The 15319-nt window shown below is 38.8% G+C and overlaps 1 protein-coding gene across 4 annotated transcripts in view; it reads right to left on the bottom strand.

Moving 5' to 3' along the window:
* The window catches only part of XI-I (myosin), an 88031-nt gene that overhangs the window by 36906 nt on the left and 35806 nt on the right, over positions 1 to 15319 (bottom strand). For all 4 annotated transcript variants that reach the window (XM_082901106.1, XM_082901105.1, XM_082901108.1 and 1 more), the window contains exons 13-19: positions 9235 to 9272; positions 9017 to 9143; positions 8764 to 8937; positions 4507 to 4638; positions 3836 to 3945; positions 2087 to 2147; positions 1719 to 1896 (exon numbers count right to left, since the gene is read on the bottom strand). In XM_082901106.1, coding sequence (XP_082757232.1) covers positions 1719 to 1896; positions 2087 to 2147; positions 3836 to 3945; positions 4507 to 4638; positions 8764 to 8937; positions 9017 to 9143; positions 9235 to 9272 — 820 coding nt within the window. The remainder of the gene's footprint in view (positions 1 to 1718; positions 1897 to 2086; positions 2148 to 3835; positions 3946 to 4506; positions 4639 to 8763; positions 8938 to 9016; positions 9144 to 9234; positions 9273 to 15319) is intronic.

Genomic DNA, 15319 nt, shown 5'->3' on the forward strand with positions numbered 1-15319 from the left:
GACAAACGGGCACGCAAGCCAAGGTGCCCACGTGCCTCGCCATCATGTCCGGCACACCTTTTGTTGTCCTACTCTGCAGCCGGTTCGACAGGTTTGTGACCGCCGTCATGCTTTCCACACATACCGTCAAAGTATACTGATTGGCCTCCACATCCGACAGCACTGCCATTCTTTGCTCCACAGACCGCATCGGAAAGTTCAACGGAGTATACCCAGCGGTGTTTGGTTGAGGTTCCAGTGCCACCGCACCAGTTCTCTCTCTCGTTGACTCGTTGAGGTCGGGAAAGAGGGTGAGCAGTCCACGGGAAGACGAGGACGAGGCCATTTTTCTGGGCAACAGAGTGTTACAGCGTATTACAGAGTTTCTTTCTCAGCACAACAGTGTTACAGCCTCTCTCTCTCAGCACAACGAAGAGTTTTACAGAGGATTTCGCAGTTTTTTTTTGCTTCTGCCTCGGCCTCAGGCTCTGTCATGGTTAAATAGCCGAGGCAGCCACGCGCATCGCGCGCCTCTTGCCACCAGCCGACAAACGGGCACGCAAGCCAAGGTGCCCACGTGCCTCGCCATCATGTCCGGCACACCTTTTGATGAATTGGGCACGCCTTTTGATGGCACGCCTTTTTATGGATTGGGCACGCCTTTTGATGGCACGCCTTTTGAAAAATTGCGCGCACCTTTTGAGGATGCGATTTTACATGGGTCCGACAAGACTCTGTAAACTGTCCCGACATTGATTCCGGTTAGCTCCTTCATGGGTCCGACAAGACTCTGTAAACTGTCCCGACATTGATTCCGGTTAGCTCCTTTATGGGTCCGACAAGACTCTATAAACTGTCCCGACATTGATTCCGGTTAGTTTCTACAAGGGTCCAGCAAGACTCCGTAAACTGTCACAACATTGTCTTCTACAACGGTCCGACATGACCCCATAAACTGTTTTCTACAACGGTCCGACATGACCCCATAAACTGTCTTCTACAAACGGTCCGACATGACCCCATAAACTGTCTTCTACAACGGTCCGACATGACCCCATAAACTGTCTTCTACATCGGTCTGACACCACCATACAGTGTCCTCTACAACGTTATGACACCCCATACAGTGTCTTCACCAATGGTCTGACACGACCATACAGTGTCTCCTATCCTCTTTTATTTTTATGTATTTTCTTGGTTTGTTACTCTCTCCAAACTCAAGTTGGTTAGTTTCTCTCCTCCTTGAGTTTGCGGGGGGCTGTTAGAATTTCCCATCTTTACCTTCACCTACTCCACTACACACTCCACTTCACCTACCTCCACTTCACCACACACTCCACTTCACCTAACCCACTATCACCTCCACTACACCTACTACCACATTTTCTTCTATATATAGATTGTATAGGAATTGTAATTAATCAATCTTGTAATACAGAATCAATACTACAATCAATAATACATCAATTTTAACAATACAATACTCACAAAACCCCCAACAGAATTTGACATAACCCTAACATACCTATACCCCCATCCTTCAGACCTAATCCAAGGCATCATAGAGCAACACAAGGATCACTTGCTCACCTTTCAACCTTGCTTCAAATAATATTGAGCTCTATGTTAGAGGAAGAAAAATTGTCCTTATAAAAGCAATGAAAAGGTTGTATAAAATTTTAAAAATAAAGACATGCAAAACAAAAGTTTCAAATATAAACTATATTGTGGAAGAGAACCTCTGCAGCAAGCTTGAAGGGAAACTGCAGCAACCCTGGTTGAGACAAAATCCCTGTGTGCAACAAAAGTCCGTAACCGACCCTGGATACACTTTGCAGCAGCATCCAAAACTTCAGCCCGTCGTGAGTCTAAAACTCCAATCTGACCAGCCCTAAGAAAAACTTTTGTCTTTCCCAACTACAAAAAACAAATAATAATAATAATAAAAGATAAATAACAATAAGCCAACGTTGCCACCCATAAAACTTAAAAACTTCACAATTGAAACATTCAACAAACTGAACATGAAAGGAATTTAAAAAAAAAAAACACAAGATCAACACAAATTTTGTGATACCAACTGTAATATAAAATTATGGGAGCATACCTGATAATTCTCAAGCTTTAATTTCTGAAGTATCTTCTCTGTTGTTTTCTCATCGTCATAACTGTTAAAACATCAATAGGGAGCGGGGGTGAGATAGGCTAAGCACACAAATATCAAATAGCAAGAAAAAAGTTACTCTCCTACATCTAAAATCATCAGCATAACATATATTAATGAATCCACATTTGTCATAGAGAAAATTAATTACATGTATGCATAGATCCAGTTAAGTGTATCCACTCATATGTCTAACTCAACAAAGCCTTGTCCCAACTATTCATATTCAGCTACACAAATCCTGTTCGATAATACCTCTGTCCCTTAAAAATAATGTATTTTTGTGTCAATTTTTTTTTTTTCACAATTAAAAATACTTAATGAGATCTTTTAATTAGTAAAACAAATTTAAAAATTTTGGTATGAAAATTCATTATTTTTAAGTTCTTGTTTTTCTTGCCAGACAAACAATTTGGGATGGAGGGAGTAGTATTTTAGAAGATGCACTCAATTACAAACCTAGAATAAGTTTTCCTTTTCCCTTTTCTTTTTTCTCCCCTATATTTCATGCTCGGGGGGTAGAGGGTAGCAAAGAAACAATTTTGAAGGATCTTTGTGACTACAAAATTGTGAAATCCTCTAGGTTTTTGAAGACATATCCAAAACTAGGGGAAAGAGGAGCTTGTTAAAAAATTGAATGAGTGAAGCAAAGCCTAGAACGCTTAACAAGCATATGGACAGCTGCACAACAAACCAAATACGGCAACTTGATTTACTATCAAATTACGAAAATCGTGCAGCCATCTAGATCAGTCAGTATGTGTTATGCTCATAGCAATATACAACCATCTTAGATATTTACCTTGCCACTTTTTATCCCCTAGGACCCCTACCCTAGTATGAGAAAAAAAGAGGGGGTGCATTTGTATACTATGTAACTCATTTTATCTCTTTCATTAAGTACTCAACTTTATCAAAGCATTGCAGTTGTTTGGTGCAGCTTATATGAGTTGCTAAAAGCTTTTTTTATTTTAAAGTCTATGTAAGACTATTTGGTGAAACTTCTGCTTAATACTTTTTAGGCAGAAATAACTTAAATAAGTTGATTATTCGGAAGTTGGTGGAGAGAGCTTTTGGCTTCTGTTTTCTGATTATCAACTATTAGCTTATAATAAGTTGCACCAAACAAGCACATTGTCAGTCAATCCCATGGATGGAAGTTGGTCACAACATTGGACAGTAATTGGTATCACACTAGAACTGGATTGAAAAAATTCAGAAGTAACATCCAAAAAGTAACAAAGATTAAAATTCAAGATATACGATGATATGCCAGATTTCTGTTCACCCAATTGCATGCTACCAACCATAAAAATCTGAAAAAAAATTTAGTATATCAGCAAGTCATACCCTATGCTCCACGAGCTCCACTGGAATTTAGCAAAGCATGCTAGCCCCATAACAAAGGAACTAACAATGTAAAGGTGACCAGCATTAAACTTGTAAGGTTTTTGGGTCTTGAATTAATCATGTGTATATCCTCTTCTATACCAAAAAGGATATGGCACATTTGGCAATGCAAATATAATAACAATTATACATTAGCATGTTTGACTCAATGGTTCCTGTAGATACTTAAAAAACATCGTGCTTTCAAATGAAAAATCAAACAGAAATGGATGCTGAAACATGAAGAATATATGCAAATCATTCAGTGTATATACTTTGCATAAGCTTTACAAACAAACCCACCTTCCATCCATAATTTCCAGAGCTAACAGTCCAAAACGATCCACAAATTCATGATAAGTTCTCCGAGTGGGATAACCAGCCAGACTTATCCGAACAGCTTCTAAAACACCCTGAAGAAAATCAAACAATTATCATAAAGAACTTTACAATCATCGATAAGAATCATCCTCTCACCATAGTATTAGTATATAAGCTTGTGTCGTGGTAAATTAAACACAGATATTACATTCAAATGGCAAAATTGCCACATGAACACTATCAATACTCAAGTGAAAATTATTGTGCATACAGTCTAAACCTATCCATTTCTTAGCCTGAATTCATTGCAAATTACATCCCATAACAATCATGCTGGGAATATATGAAAAACAGAAGAGTAGTTTTAGCAAAAAGATGGATATTTGTGCTAAATAATTTTTACCAATTCCAAATTTTATCAACTTTGTTAGTATCTGCTCAAATAAATTAGCCACTAAACTTACTATTTTCTGTTTGTTTTAAAAAATTTTGGAAATTGAAAATGGAAACACATTTGGTAACTATTTTTGTTTTCCAAAACAAAAAGTGTTTTCTCATGTTTTGAAAACAGGTGAACTTTAGACGGTACATAACATCATGTAATTCATCAAATAACAAATTGTATGAAATGAAGAAATTCTGATGCTACTGACCCCACATCGTAACTGATGCAAGATACTCTGATTCTCAAATTTGTGAGGTCGGTTCAAAGAGTTTGGCTTCACACAGCGAATGTAATGAGGCTCCGTTGAATTGAGAGTCTCCATTAAAGCTTGAAGTTGTTGCTACAAATAAAAACAGAACAGTCACACATAGCAAGTTCTATTAGGCAAGATAAAGATATAGATGGACCATGCCATAACAACACAACCAAATCTTCAACAGATAAACATAACCAGTAAAGGCCTAAATACAATTAAAATATTAAACAGAAGTAGAAAGCTAAAACATAAAAAGTTAGCAAACCACACCAACTCTAATGAAACAAAAAGTGGAAGACTTGACCACTCCCACGTTGGCCAAAACAGTAATACACAAACAAATAGCTTACCAGCACTCAATCAAGGGTATATCATTCTTATATCAGGCACCAATGGCCCTACTAGTAGCACAATCAAGAATTCCCAAGGCTGAGAGCCTCCAAGTAGGTGTTTATCCCAACATGACATCATAGAGCCTCAACAAGGGACCTAGCCATATGAAGGGCCGTCATAGAGCCCAAACAAATCAAACCTAAGGCTTTTGCCAAGAGCCTGAAACAACAAGGTACAGTGTAGAAGTATCGCTCATTTCTTCAACGGGTCACTAGTGTTCATCGTAGTGCACAAACGGAATCAACATTATCAAATCAAGGGCATCTAGTCCAAAGGTTCTTATGCAAAAATCCCAAAATGGCTCGCAAACTAACCCAACATTGCCCAACCTTATGTCATCCTCTAAACTCTCTAATAATTTTATGGGTTTCCAATAGGACATATGTCAAGCATGTTGCCCAAAGCATATAGCAATATCCAAACACCAATGTACCATGCACCCCATGCAAAGGGGACCACCAACGTCAACATTAAAAAAATTGACCACTCCTCTATGTTACAGTCATTATGTAACAGTGTAGAAGGGTTTCAATATAGGCATAACGGCCTCCACAATCGCAGTTTGGACAAATGAACATTTTAAAGTATCAATTTTATTTTCCTTTTTCTTTTTTATAAGCCCAAGCCCTCTAAAATTCCTATTTCAACTTAGATTTACCTTCCTAACCTACAAAACGACAACATTTCATGGTAAATTCAAAGGTGGTTGTGTATTCCATTCTCGATATAACTTCCAATTTTTTTATTTTTTATTAATGTTGTGGCTTAATTTGAGTTAGATAAGTAAATTTCACCTACATGTACTTGTTTTATTTCAGCTTTGTTGTTTGAGACTTTCTTGGATATTCCATTTCAAAGTATTATTGATCAAGATTCTACATGCTTCATTTGACATTAGCTATACTTAGTAATTTTTTATTTTTTTAGTCTTTTTAACTATAATAATAAAATAAAATAAAATAACTAATTATTGAAAGAAAGTAGATATGTTCCTCTTGACAATGACTTAACAATAGAATTAACTACCTAAAGTAAATCATGTTCACTAATTATACCAAAAAAATCATTACAAATTATTATGAGCCCAAATATATATGATTTTGAATAAAAACATGCGTATCGATATAGGACTTGTGCAAAGAAGAAAGAATCACGACTCTATTGTCCGCTATTGTTAAGCAACATCAGTTACATCCTAAAACTGCACCACAACCACTGCCACGCTACTACCATTATTTGAAACCTTGATCATGAGTAACAAGGTGCCTGGTGTCACGAAGCTAAATTATCTACCCAAATTCATAGCTAACCAATCTTCACCTGTGGTTTACTAACAACTACGATTACATGTTCAAAGAGGCTATCTAAACAACTAAACAAAACAATACAAGAAACTATTACTAAGTTTATATGTATTACCATGCCTGCAAAATGTTTACAATGTGTATTTGCCCTCAAAGACAATAATGTCAAATAAATAGCCCAAACTAGGGCTACCAACTAGTTGGATACCCAAGCCCATTGAAGTTTTGTTTTTTTTTCGGATAGGCCATTGAAGTCTTGTTAAAAGACCAATGTTGCCACTTGAAATTTAAATTGGATAGAAATCCAATTATAATCTAATCAAACTTGGATTTGTTTAGATTCAAAATCTAATTGTATGCTAATTTTTCTTTTATTCCCACTATTATCTTGATTTCAACTATACTCTAATCAAACTCAAATCCAATTACATGTTGATTTTCTTTTATTCCCAAATATGAAAAGATATACATAGAAAGAGAGAAGAAAGAAGATAAGATAGGAAGGGTTGTCACCTCTTCCAAGGGTTTAGAAGAGGGAAATTAGAAAAGAGAAAAGAAAACAACAAAAAATCACATAACACGCCCGGGGGGGGATACAAAACTCTTCCAAATATTTCAAGTTCCATTCATTCTAAGTGGCTCTGATCCAACCCTCACCACGCTACTTGTTCCATGCATTACCCTAGTATTATTAAAGGCGCACCTAGGTGTGTGCCTAGGCGCAAATCCCATTCAGGCCTAAGGTTTGTGCCTTGTAGCGTTCCAGGCCAGGTGACTTCAATAAGGCGCACCTAGGCTCAAGTCCCGTCCAGGCCTAAGGTTTGCGCCTTGCAGTGTTCTAGGACAGACGACTTCAATAAGGCGCGCATAGGCTCAAGTCCCGTCCAGGCCCAAGGTTTGCAACTTGCAGTGTTTCAAGCCAAGCGACTGTGATAAGGCGCCTGACTAGCCCAAGGTTTACATCTTGAGGTTTTTTTCATTCTTGCTTTAATTGGTTTTGTTTAAAATCTAACCATTGATTTAATATGGTGCAGCTACAGAAGATACCTACTCTTATTACAGATGCTAATACATTGGGCATTCAAACCCAAATCAATGATAGAAGAAAAATTAACCCTAAAACTTAATCTCCAAAAAATATTAAATGTTAAACATTTTATTTTGTTTATGTTGAATACTAAATTATTTACTTATATTAAAAAAAAAAAAAATTTCCGTACAAGGTGCGCCTCACTTCAGTGAAGCCTGCGCCTTGAGCCAAGGCCTCAAGAGACCTTGGCGCCTTGGTGTGCCTGTCGCCTTTAATAACACTGCATTACCCTCACTATGCTACTTGTTCCGTGCATTACCAAGGACTGCTTCCAGCTATGGTGGGCTCCAAAAAGAACCAAGCTTTGCACATGACAGGGTTGTGCCCTCCTCAATTCACATGGATGTTAGGAAGAAACATATATTCACAAATTTTCCGATTTCATAATAAACAAAATAGATATTATGTCATTCTGTGTGATCTCTAGTCTAACAAGAAGAAACATGTCGATTGCATAATCAACAAAATTTCATGTATTCACAAATTTGCAATGACACGTCAATAACTACAAAATGCCATTATTGTGCATCACATGCCATGCCTTGAAGCAATTCTACCCAAAGTGATGCCGCCAATTTGGCCAACAACTAGCCACTGAATAATCAACATGATGATCCAAGCAGATAACAAAAATAATAATAATAAAATCCAAAGACCATGAAAGATCATTTTTTCACATTTACGAGCCTCCCAAAGTAATTGTTAGGTATAGTCCAAAGTTCCCCAACCAACAAGTATAAAAGCATGGGTTTGAGTATAAGAGCATCCACTTGGCAAAAATAATGCAAAAGCTACATCCACAATCTCACCCCATCCGACATTCTCTCATTAATGGGAATAATGTCTTGCTATTATATACAACGATTCCCTCTCATGTGAAAGTTGTTCTCTCCAAAAGTTGAGGCACAGAAGGACGATTCTACATCTTTCTAGACGATAGAATGAGAGAACTCTCTCTCATTCAAACGATTCTACATCTTTCTCCATACTCTTCTTCAAACGACCTATAGCACGGACACCACCCTATTTAGTCAATCCTCACGTAACTCTATCTATCCCTCACCCCTATATAGTCCTTTCCCATAAATAAAAAAAGGTTGACCTATCCCAAGGACAACAAAAGTTGTGGACAGATCAATGTAATAAATCTGATTAACCAACTCCTTCAAATATTACTTGCTCTGAATTTTACTCGCAAACTAACAGACTGATGTCAATCATATCATGGATCTGTCCCCAAATAAAACAATCAACTTTGTCAATTATGTAATCAATGGAGTATCTGATGCAAGAACTTTTCAAACCCCTAGTTTATCCACTTTCTTCACCTTCCTCATTCATATTGTTTTGTCAATACAGAATTACTAAGTTATTATGCACTAAAAAAACACAGGGTGACATATAGATGTGCAAGTTTCATACCTTAAATCTAGAGGCTACTGAAGAAAACTTATATGACGACCTTGAAGATTCCTCCGGTAATGAAGCAAAAAGACCAGCAATGAAGGAGCATTTGGAAGAAGACAATAGATTGCAATGTTCCACCACAACATAATCACGATTTTTATCTAAAAAAGTATCTGTCTGATATGTAACCTGCAGAATTATAAGGAAAGTTAAAACTATGTTTATAAAATTTCTGGACCACAACACAACTTCAATGCGTATGACATGCCTTGCCAGCATAGTGGGAAATGGTAAAATCTGTTTCTGAAAATTTTGCCTTCTCCAACCTTGGGTGAGCCCGAAAATTCTGGAACAGCTTGGTTGAGAATGTTCCATATGTTGATTTGGGAAACATGCTGCATAAATAGGAAAATAAGGATACGACAGAATTGAACTAATCTAAAAGAGCAACACACACCAATTGCCAATGGAAAAGTCATATTGTACCAAGCTTCATCCAGAAGAGCAATTATTCCAATAGGCTTCTGCAAAAGCATTTACAGAAACATGAGGCTAAAGAATAGCAGGTATTCAAGAAAAACAAAAAACACAAAGGAGAGAGAAAAAAAATTAATATTAATAATAATAAATGAAGAAATGGAAAATGTACATATCCACTCCCGATCTCCAAAAATACATTTCGTATATAATCGCAAAACTTGCAGTCTGGGTGCACTTCCTATATTTTGTCCAGATACAGCATTCTAAAAGAAGGGTTACTAAGTCATATCTGAACATAAAATATTTGCTAGTGTTATTCTCCTACCCAAAGAAGCACAGACTAGGACACACGACACGAGTCAAAAATCAAACATAATCCTAATACTTAAAAGACCCGGATGGCAAACTGTAGAGATCTGCAAGCGCAGCCCAGGATACTCACACTTGCGGAATCCAATCTTTTCGGTGATATTTTTCTTTTATTGTTTTAACCTATTGGGACCACTTCTAACCCTCAGAATGAGTATTAGGACTTAGAAAAGGCTCTAATGAATACTCAAACTTGTATCAAATGAAGAATGATTTGAATTTAAGATGACACTCGAATTAATCTCAAACTTGAGGTTCATACAAGCTAGAATAGAGTATTCAATGGACATTGCTTCTTCGTACTTGTGTATGTCAATAATTTTGTGAATCATCCTACTTGTACGAGCCATTGGTGAGTAGTATTATCTTGAAATTAAGTTCAAATGCTTAATTGGAACTCAAATCATGTTATACTTTGGAATACATTAAAATATTTTATATGAATGGATATCCTATGTTTATGTATGACATACGTAAAAATGGCATCCCAGATTAGTCCCAGATACTAAGAGACAATAAATGGGTTAATAGCAGACGATTGAGATCTCCTTTGCGTGTTTGTCTAATTGGTACCTAGGCCGATTATTCCTTTGTTTTGTTTCTGTTAGAATACTTATTTTTGTTCTCTTGTTAATATTTACGTAAGTTGAGGGTACAATAGTCATATTGCTATGTTAGGGTTTATATATATATATTTTGTTGATGTAGAGTTGAGGGATAATGATTATTCAATATATATATAATTTCTCTTTCTTCTCTCCTCTCTTCTTCTTCTTCTTCTTCTTCTTCTTCTTCTTCTTCTCTTCTTCTTCTTCCTAAATCCCAATACTAAATTCCTTCATTTTACATTCTAATTTGGTATCGGAGCAATCTATTCTTTAGTAGAAAGGTTTCTACAGACTCTAGAGATCAATTGGAGGTGACCGAGACGTGCTAATGTCATCAACCGTCAAAATGACATAAGCACTGTACGGATGGGGTCCTTCACCCCTATATTTGAAATTTCCTCCTCAAATTTATGGTGATTTTTGTGAAATTTTTTTATCATCCCTGATGTGAGTTTTCTATTTTTGAATGTTTTTCGTGTTTTTTGGTGTCAATCTTCAAATCTGAATTTGGGACTGGTTTTTGTTGGATCTGCTTGTTGAAATCCTATCTCTAGGAGCCGAAATACACTCTCACAGTGTTATTTGCTATTATTTTGTTGATTTACTACTGTTGGGTTGATGTTTGATTCGATTTTGGCTTCATTTTGGTACTGTACACATTCGGCAGTTTTATTTTTCAATTTCTACCTACTGAAACTTACTATATAGGCGTTGAAAATTATCTAGCAAGGGTTGTTTGATCTTAAAGTGTTGATTTGTGTTGGTGGATTGGTTTTTTTGGTTGAATTTGGGTCCAAATTTGTTTGGTATGAAGCTTTAAGTAACCAGCTTAGGGTATGATGAGATATCACCCCTTATTTATACATGAAGATTAGGGTTTACAAGGCATAAAAATGATTACAAACCCTAGTGACTTTCAGCTAATATAATATGCTAAGTGACTTTCGACGAATATAATATGCCAACACTCCCCCTCAAGCTGGTGCGAAGATATCTCTCATGCCCAGCTTGCCTAATATGTCATGAAATGGTTTATTCCCAATTCCCTTGGTGAGAATGTCTGCAAGTTGTTCACCAGACTGGACAAAAGGAGTACAAATGGTACCACTAGTGAGTTTCTCCTTAATGAAGTGGCGATCAATCTCAACATGTTTTGTCCTGTCATGTTGAACTGGATTGTGAGCGATGTTGATGGCGGCCTTATTATCACAGTATAACCGCATGGAGTCCGTCTGAGCAATACCTAGATCACTCAACAATAATTTGATCCATAAAAGTTCACACACACCTTGTGCCATAGCTCTAAACTCAGCTTCTGCACTTGACCTGGCAACCACATTCTGTTTCTTACTCCTCCAAGTAACTAGGTTGCCGCCAACAAATGTGCAATACCCTGAAGTTGATCTCCTATCAGTTACTGACCCAGCCCAATCAGCATCTGTATAGGCTTCTACACGAAGATGATCATACTTTGAAAAATACAAACCCTTACCAGGAGCAGACTTCAAATACCTCAAGATTCTCATGACAGCCTCAAAGTGAATCTGATGAGGAGTATGCATAAACTGACTAACTACACTGACAGCAACAGCAATATCAGGACGGGAGTGAGATAGGTAAATGAGCTTACCCACTAATCGTTGATAGCTCCCCCTATCCACAACTTCTCCTCCTTCATCATCCCCCAATTTCTGATTGGGTTCCAGTGGGGTGGCACATGCCTTGCAGCCAAGCATCCCAGTTTCCTTCAACAGGTCAAGCACATATTTTCTCTGTGAGATAAATATCCCATCCTTAGAGCGAGCAACTTCAATTCCCAGAAAATACTTCAAGCTTCCCAAGTCTTTGATTTCAAACTCTTTGGCTAAATATTTCTTCAACAGAGGTATTTCCCCACTATCATTGCCTGTAAGAACTATGTCATCTACATAAACAATAAGTGTTGTAGTCTTACCACATGAGGAATGTTTCACAAACAATGTGTGATCTGCCTGACTTTGTTTGAAGCCATATTTAAACATAGCCTGAGTGAATCTCTCAAACCAAGCCCTTGGAGACTGTTTGAGACCATATAATGACTTCCGAAGTTTGCATGCTTTGCCTTCTGTTTGATGATCCTCAAAACCCGGAGGAATGTCCATATATACTTCTTCTTCGAGGTCACCATGGAGAAAAGCATTCTTGACATCAAACTGATAAAGCGGCCAATCTAGATTAGCAACTAGAGAGAGAAGTACTCTGACTGAATTCATTTTAGCCACGGGTGCGAAGGTCTCCTGATAATCAATGCCATATGTCTGAGTAAACCCTTTTGCCACAAGTCTTGCCTTGTAACGCTCAATAGACCCATCTGCTTTGTGTTTCACAGTATATACCCATTTACAGCCCACAGGTCGTTTGCCCGTAGGTAACTCAGTCAATTCCCAAGTGCCATTCTTCCTAAGTACTTTCATTTCCTCAATCATGGCTAGTTTCCACTCAGAGATAGCAAGAGCATCCTGAAAATGGTTAGGAATACTAACAGAGGAAATATTGGACACAAACGCTCTATATGAGGATGACAAATGAGAGTATGATACAAACTGTGAGATAGGATGTTGAGTACAAGATCTCACACCCTTCCTTTTGGCAATAGGAACATCAAGATCAATGGTCTCACGAGATTCAAAGTTACCTAGACTCTCATCAGAAGCAGGAGATGGCAGTGGAGTAGCAGAAACGGTCCCGTGTATCCAGTTAACTTGTTTTCTGTCGATGTCCCGGACATAAACATGCCCATCCTTATTCTTGGTGACAGTGGGTTCTATAGGTCCAGTAGAAGAGGGGGGTGCAAGAGCAACTGGTTCTACCATAGGAGGCACAGGACTCACTTCTACCATAGGAGGCACAGGACTCACTTCACACCAAGGCTCCCCCGGAAATGACGACGGTGACACCGGAGAGGACAAGAAATAGGACTGGGACTCAAAGAAAGTGACATCGATGGACACAAACCACTTACGAGAAGAAGGGTGGTAACATTTATACCCCTTTTGAGTAGGAGAGTAACCAAGGAAAACACACTGGAGGGAGCGAGGGTCCAACTTACCACGAGAGGGAGAGTGATTATGGACAAAACAATATTTTGGGAGGAATAGAAAACAAGAACTGAGAACCGAGGAGGACGTGAAGCGGAGCCTGTTTGTCCAAGACCTGGGTAGGGAGACGATTAATAAGATGGGCAGCGGTGAGAACAGCGTCGCCCCAATAGGGTCGAGGCACATTCATAAAAAAACACATGCACCGAGCCATGTCAAGAAGATGCCGATTCTTGCGTTCGGCCACCCCATTTTGTTGAGGGGTATTGGTGCAAGAGGTCTGATGGATAATGCCATGAGTAGAGAAATATTGTCCTAACCCAGAATCTATGTATTCCCCGCCATTATCAGAACGAAATATTTTGATAGTGGCCCCAAACTGAGTACAAATCATCTTATGAAAAGTGCGAAACACAGAGAAAACCTCACTCTTATCTTTCATGAGATACACCCAAGTAGCACGAGAAAAATCATCAATAAATGTAACAAACCAGCGATGACCTTTCACAGACAGAACACGAGAGGGACCCCAAACATCAGAATGTATTAATGAAAAAGGAACTAAGCTTTTATTCAAACTGGGAGCAAAAGAAGCTCTATGTTGTTTTCCAAGTTGACAAGACTCACAAAGAAAGTCAGACACATGATGATTTGCGAAACTATAAGGAAATAAATGCTTAAGTAAATGAAATGAGGGATGCCCAAGACGCCAATGCCACAGCCATACATCAGCGGGGGTAGTAGAAGACATGGTGGAAGAATAAGCAAGTTTGTCCGGTTGATCTAGGAAGTAGAGACCATTTTCTGCACTACCACTGCCAATCGTCCTCCCCGTGACAAGGTCCTGAAAAAGACAATGATCAGAAAAAAACGTCACACAACAATTCAAATCCTGGGTAAGACGACTTAAGGATAACAGATTAACAGAAAACTTGGGAACATGGAGAACAGAAGATAGATGTATGGTAGGAGTGACTTGGACTAAACCTTTTCCAGAAATAGAAGAAACAGTTCCATCGGCAATCCTAACTTTGTCCTGACCTGAAGAGGGCTTATAGGCAGAGAAAAGATCAGAGGAGCCAGACATATGATCTGAGGCACCAGAATCAATAATCCAAGGCAAAGATGTATGACACAGGAAAGCACAACGAGAAGATGCTAAGTTACCTGAGCGGGCAAAGGACGAGGAAGCGGTACTGAGAGCAGTAGAAGATCGGCGGTCCAACAATTGGCGCAAAGCATCCTCCAGCTCAGTATCAGAAGCTTGGGTAACAGAAGTAGAATTAGAATCAAGGGTATCAACGGCACTAGACTGATGAGCCCGGGAATAGGAACCACGTCCTCGAGATTGGCCTGACCGACCTCCTCGAGAACCAGACCGATCACCTCGACCGCCAGATGGAGTCCCATGAAGCTTCCAACATGTCTCACGAGTATGCCACGGCTTCTTGCAATAATCACAGAATACAGACTCCTTAGCAGCAGACGGAGGAGGCAGGCTGAGGCCATCTCGAGGAGTAGATAGTAATGCGGAACGGTCAGTAGAGACAGGGGACATCATAGCAGACCGACGACTCTCCTCATTTTGTACATAGGCAAATGCCTCCTGCAGTGAAGGAAGAGTGTCCATACTCAGAACTCGACCCTTAACTGGATCATACTCCATATTTAGGCCGGCCAAAAATTTGAAGACCCGTTCCCGTGCGATGAACTTCTTGTACCCGACAAAATCAGTAGGGCAAACAGGCTTATAGTCTTCCAGGTGGTCAAGGCGTTTCCAGCCGTTGGTGAGGAAAGTGAAGTACTGAAGAACAGTCTGTTCCCCCTGAAGTGAGCTCTCAATAGAGCGACGCAACTCAAATGCCTGTGAAAAATTTCCTTTGCGGGAATAGGTAACAGCCACAGCCTCCCAAATGTCCTGGGCAGTCTCCATAGACAAGTAGCCCTCACCAAGTTCTGGAACCATCGAATGGATAAGCCAACTCATAATCAAAGAGTTGGTAATCTCCCATTGGTCATAACCTGAGTCAGTGGTAC

This window comes from Camellia sinensis, chromosome 13, assembly GCF_055761805.1.
Source record: "Camellia sinensis isolate YWXY chromosome 13, ASM5576180v1, whole genome shotgun sequence".
Lineage (NCBI taxonomy): Eukaryota > Viridiplantae > Streptophyta > Magnoliopsida > Ericales > Theaceae > Camellia > Camellia sinensis.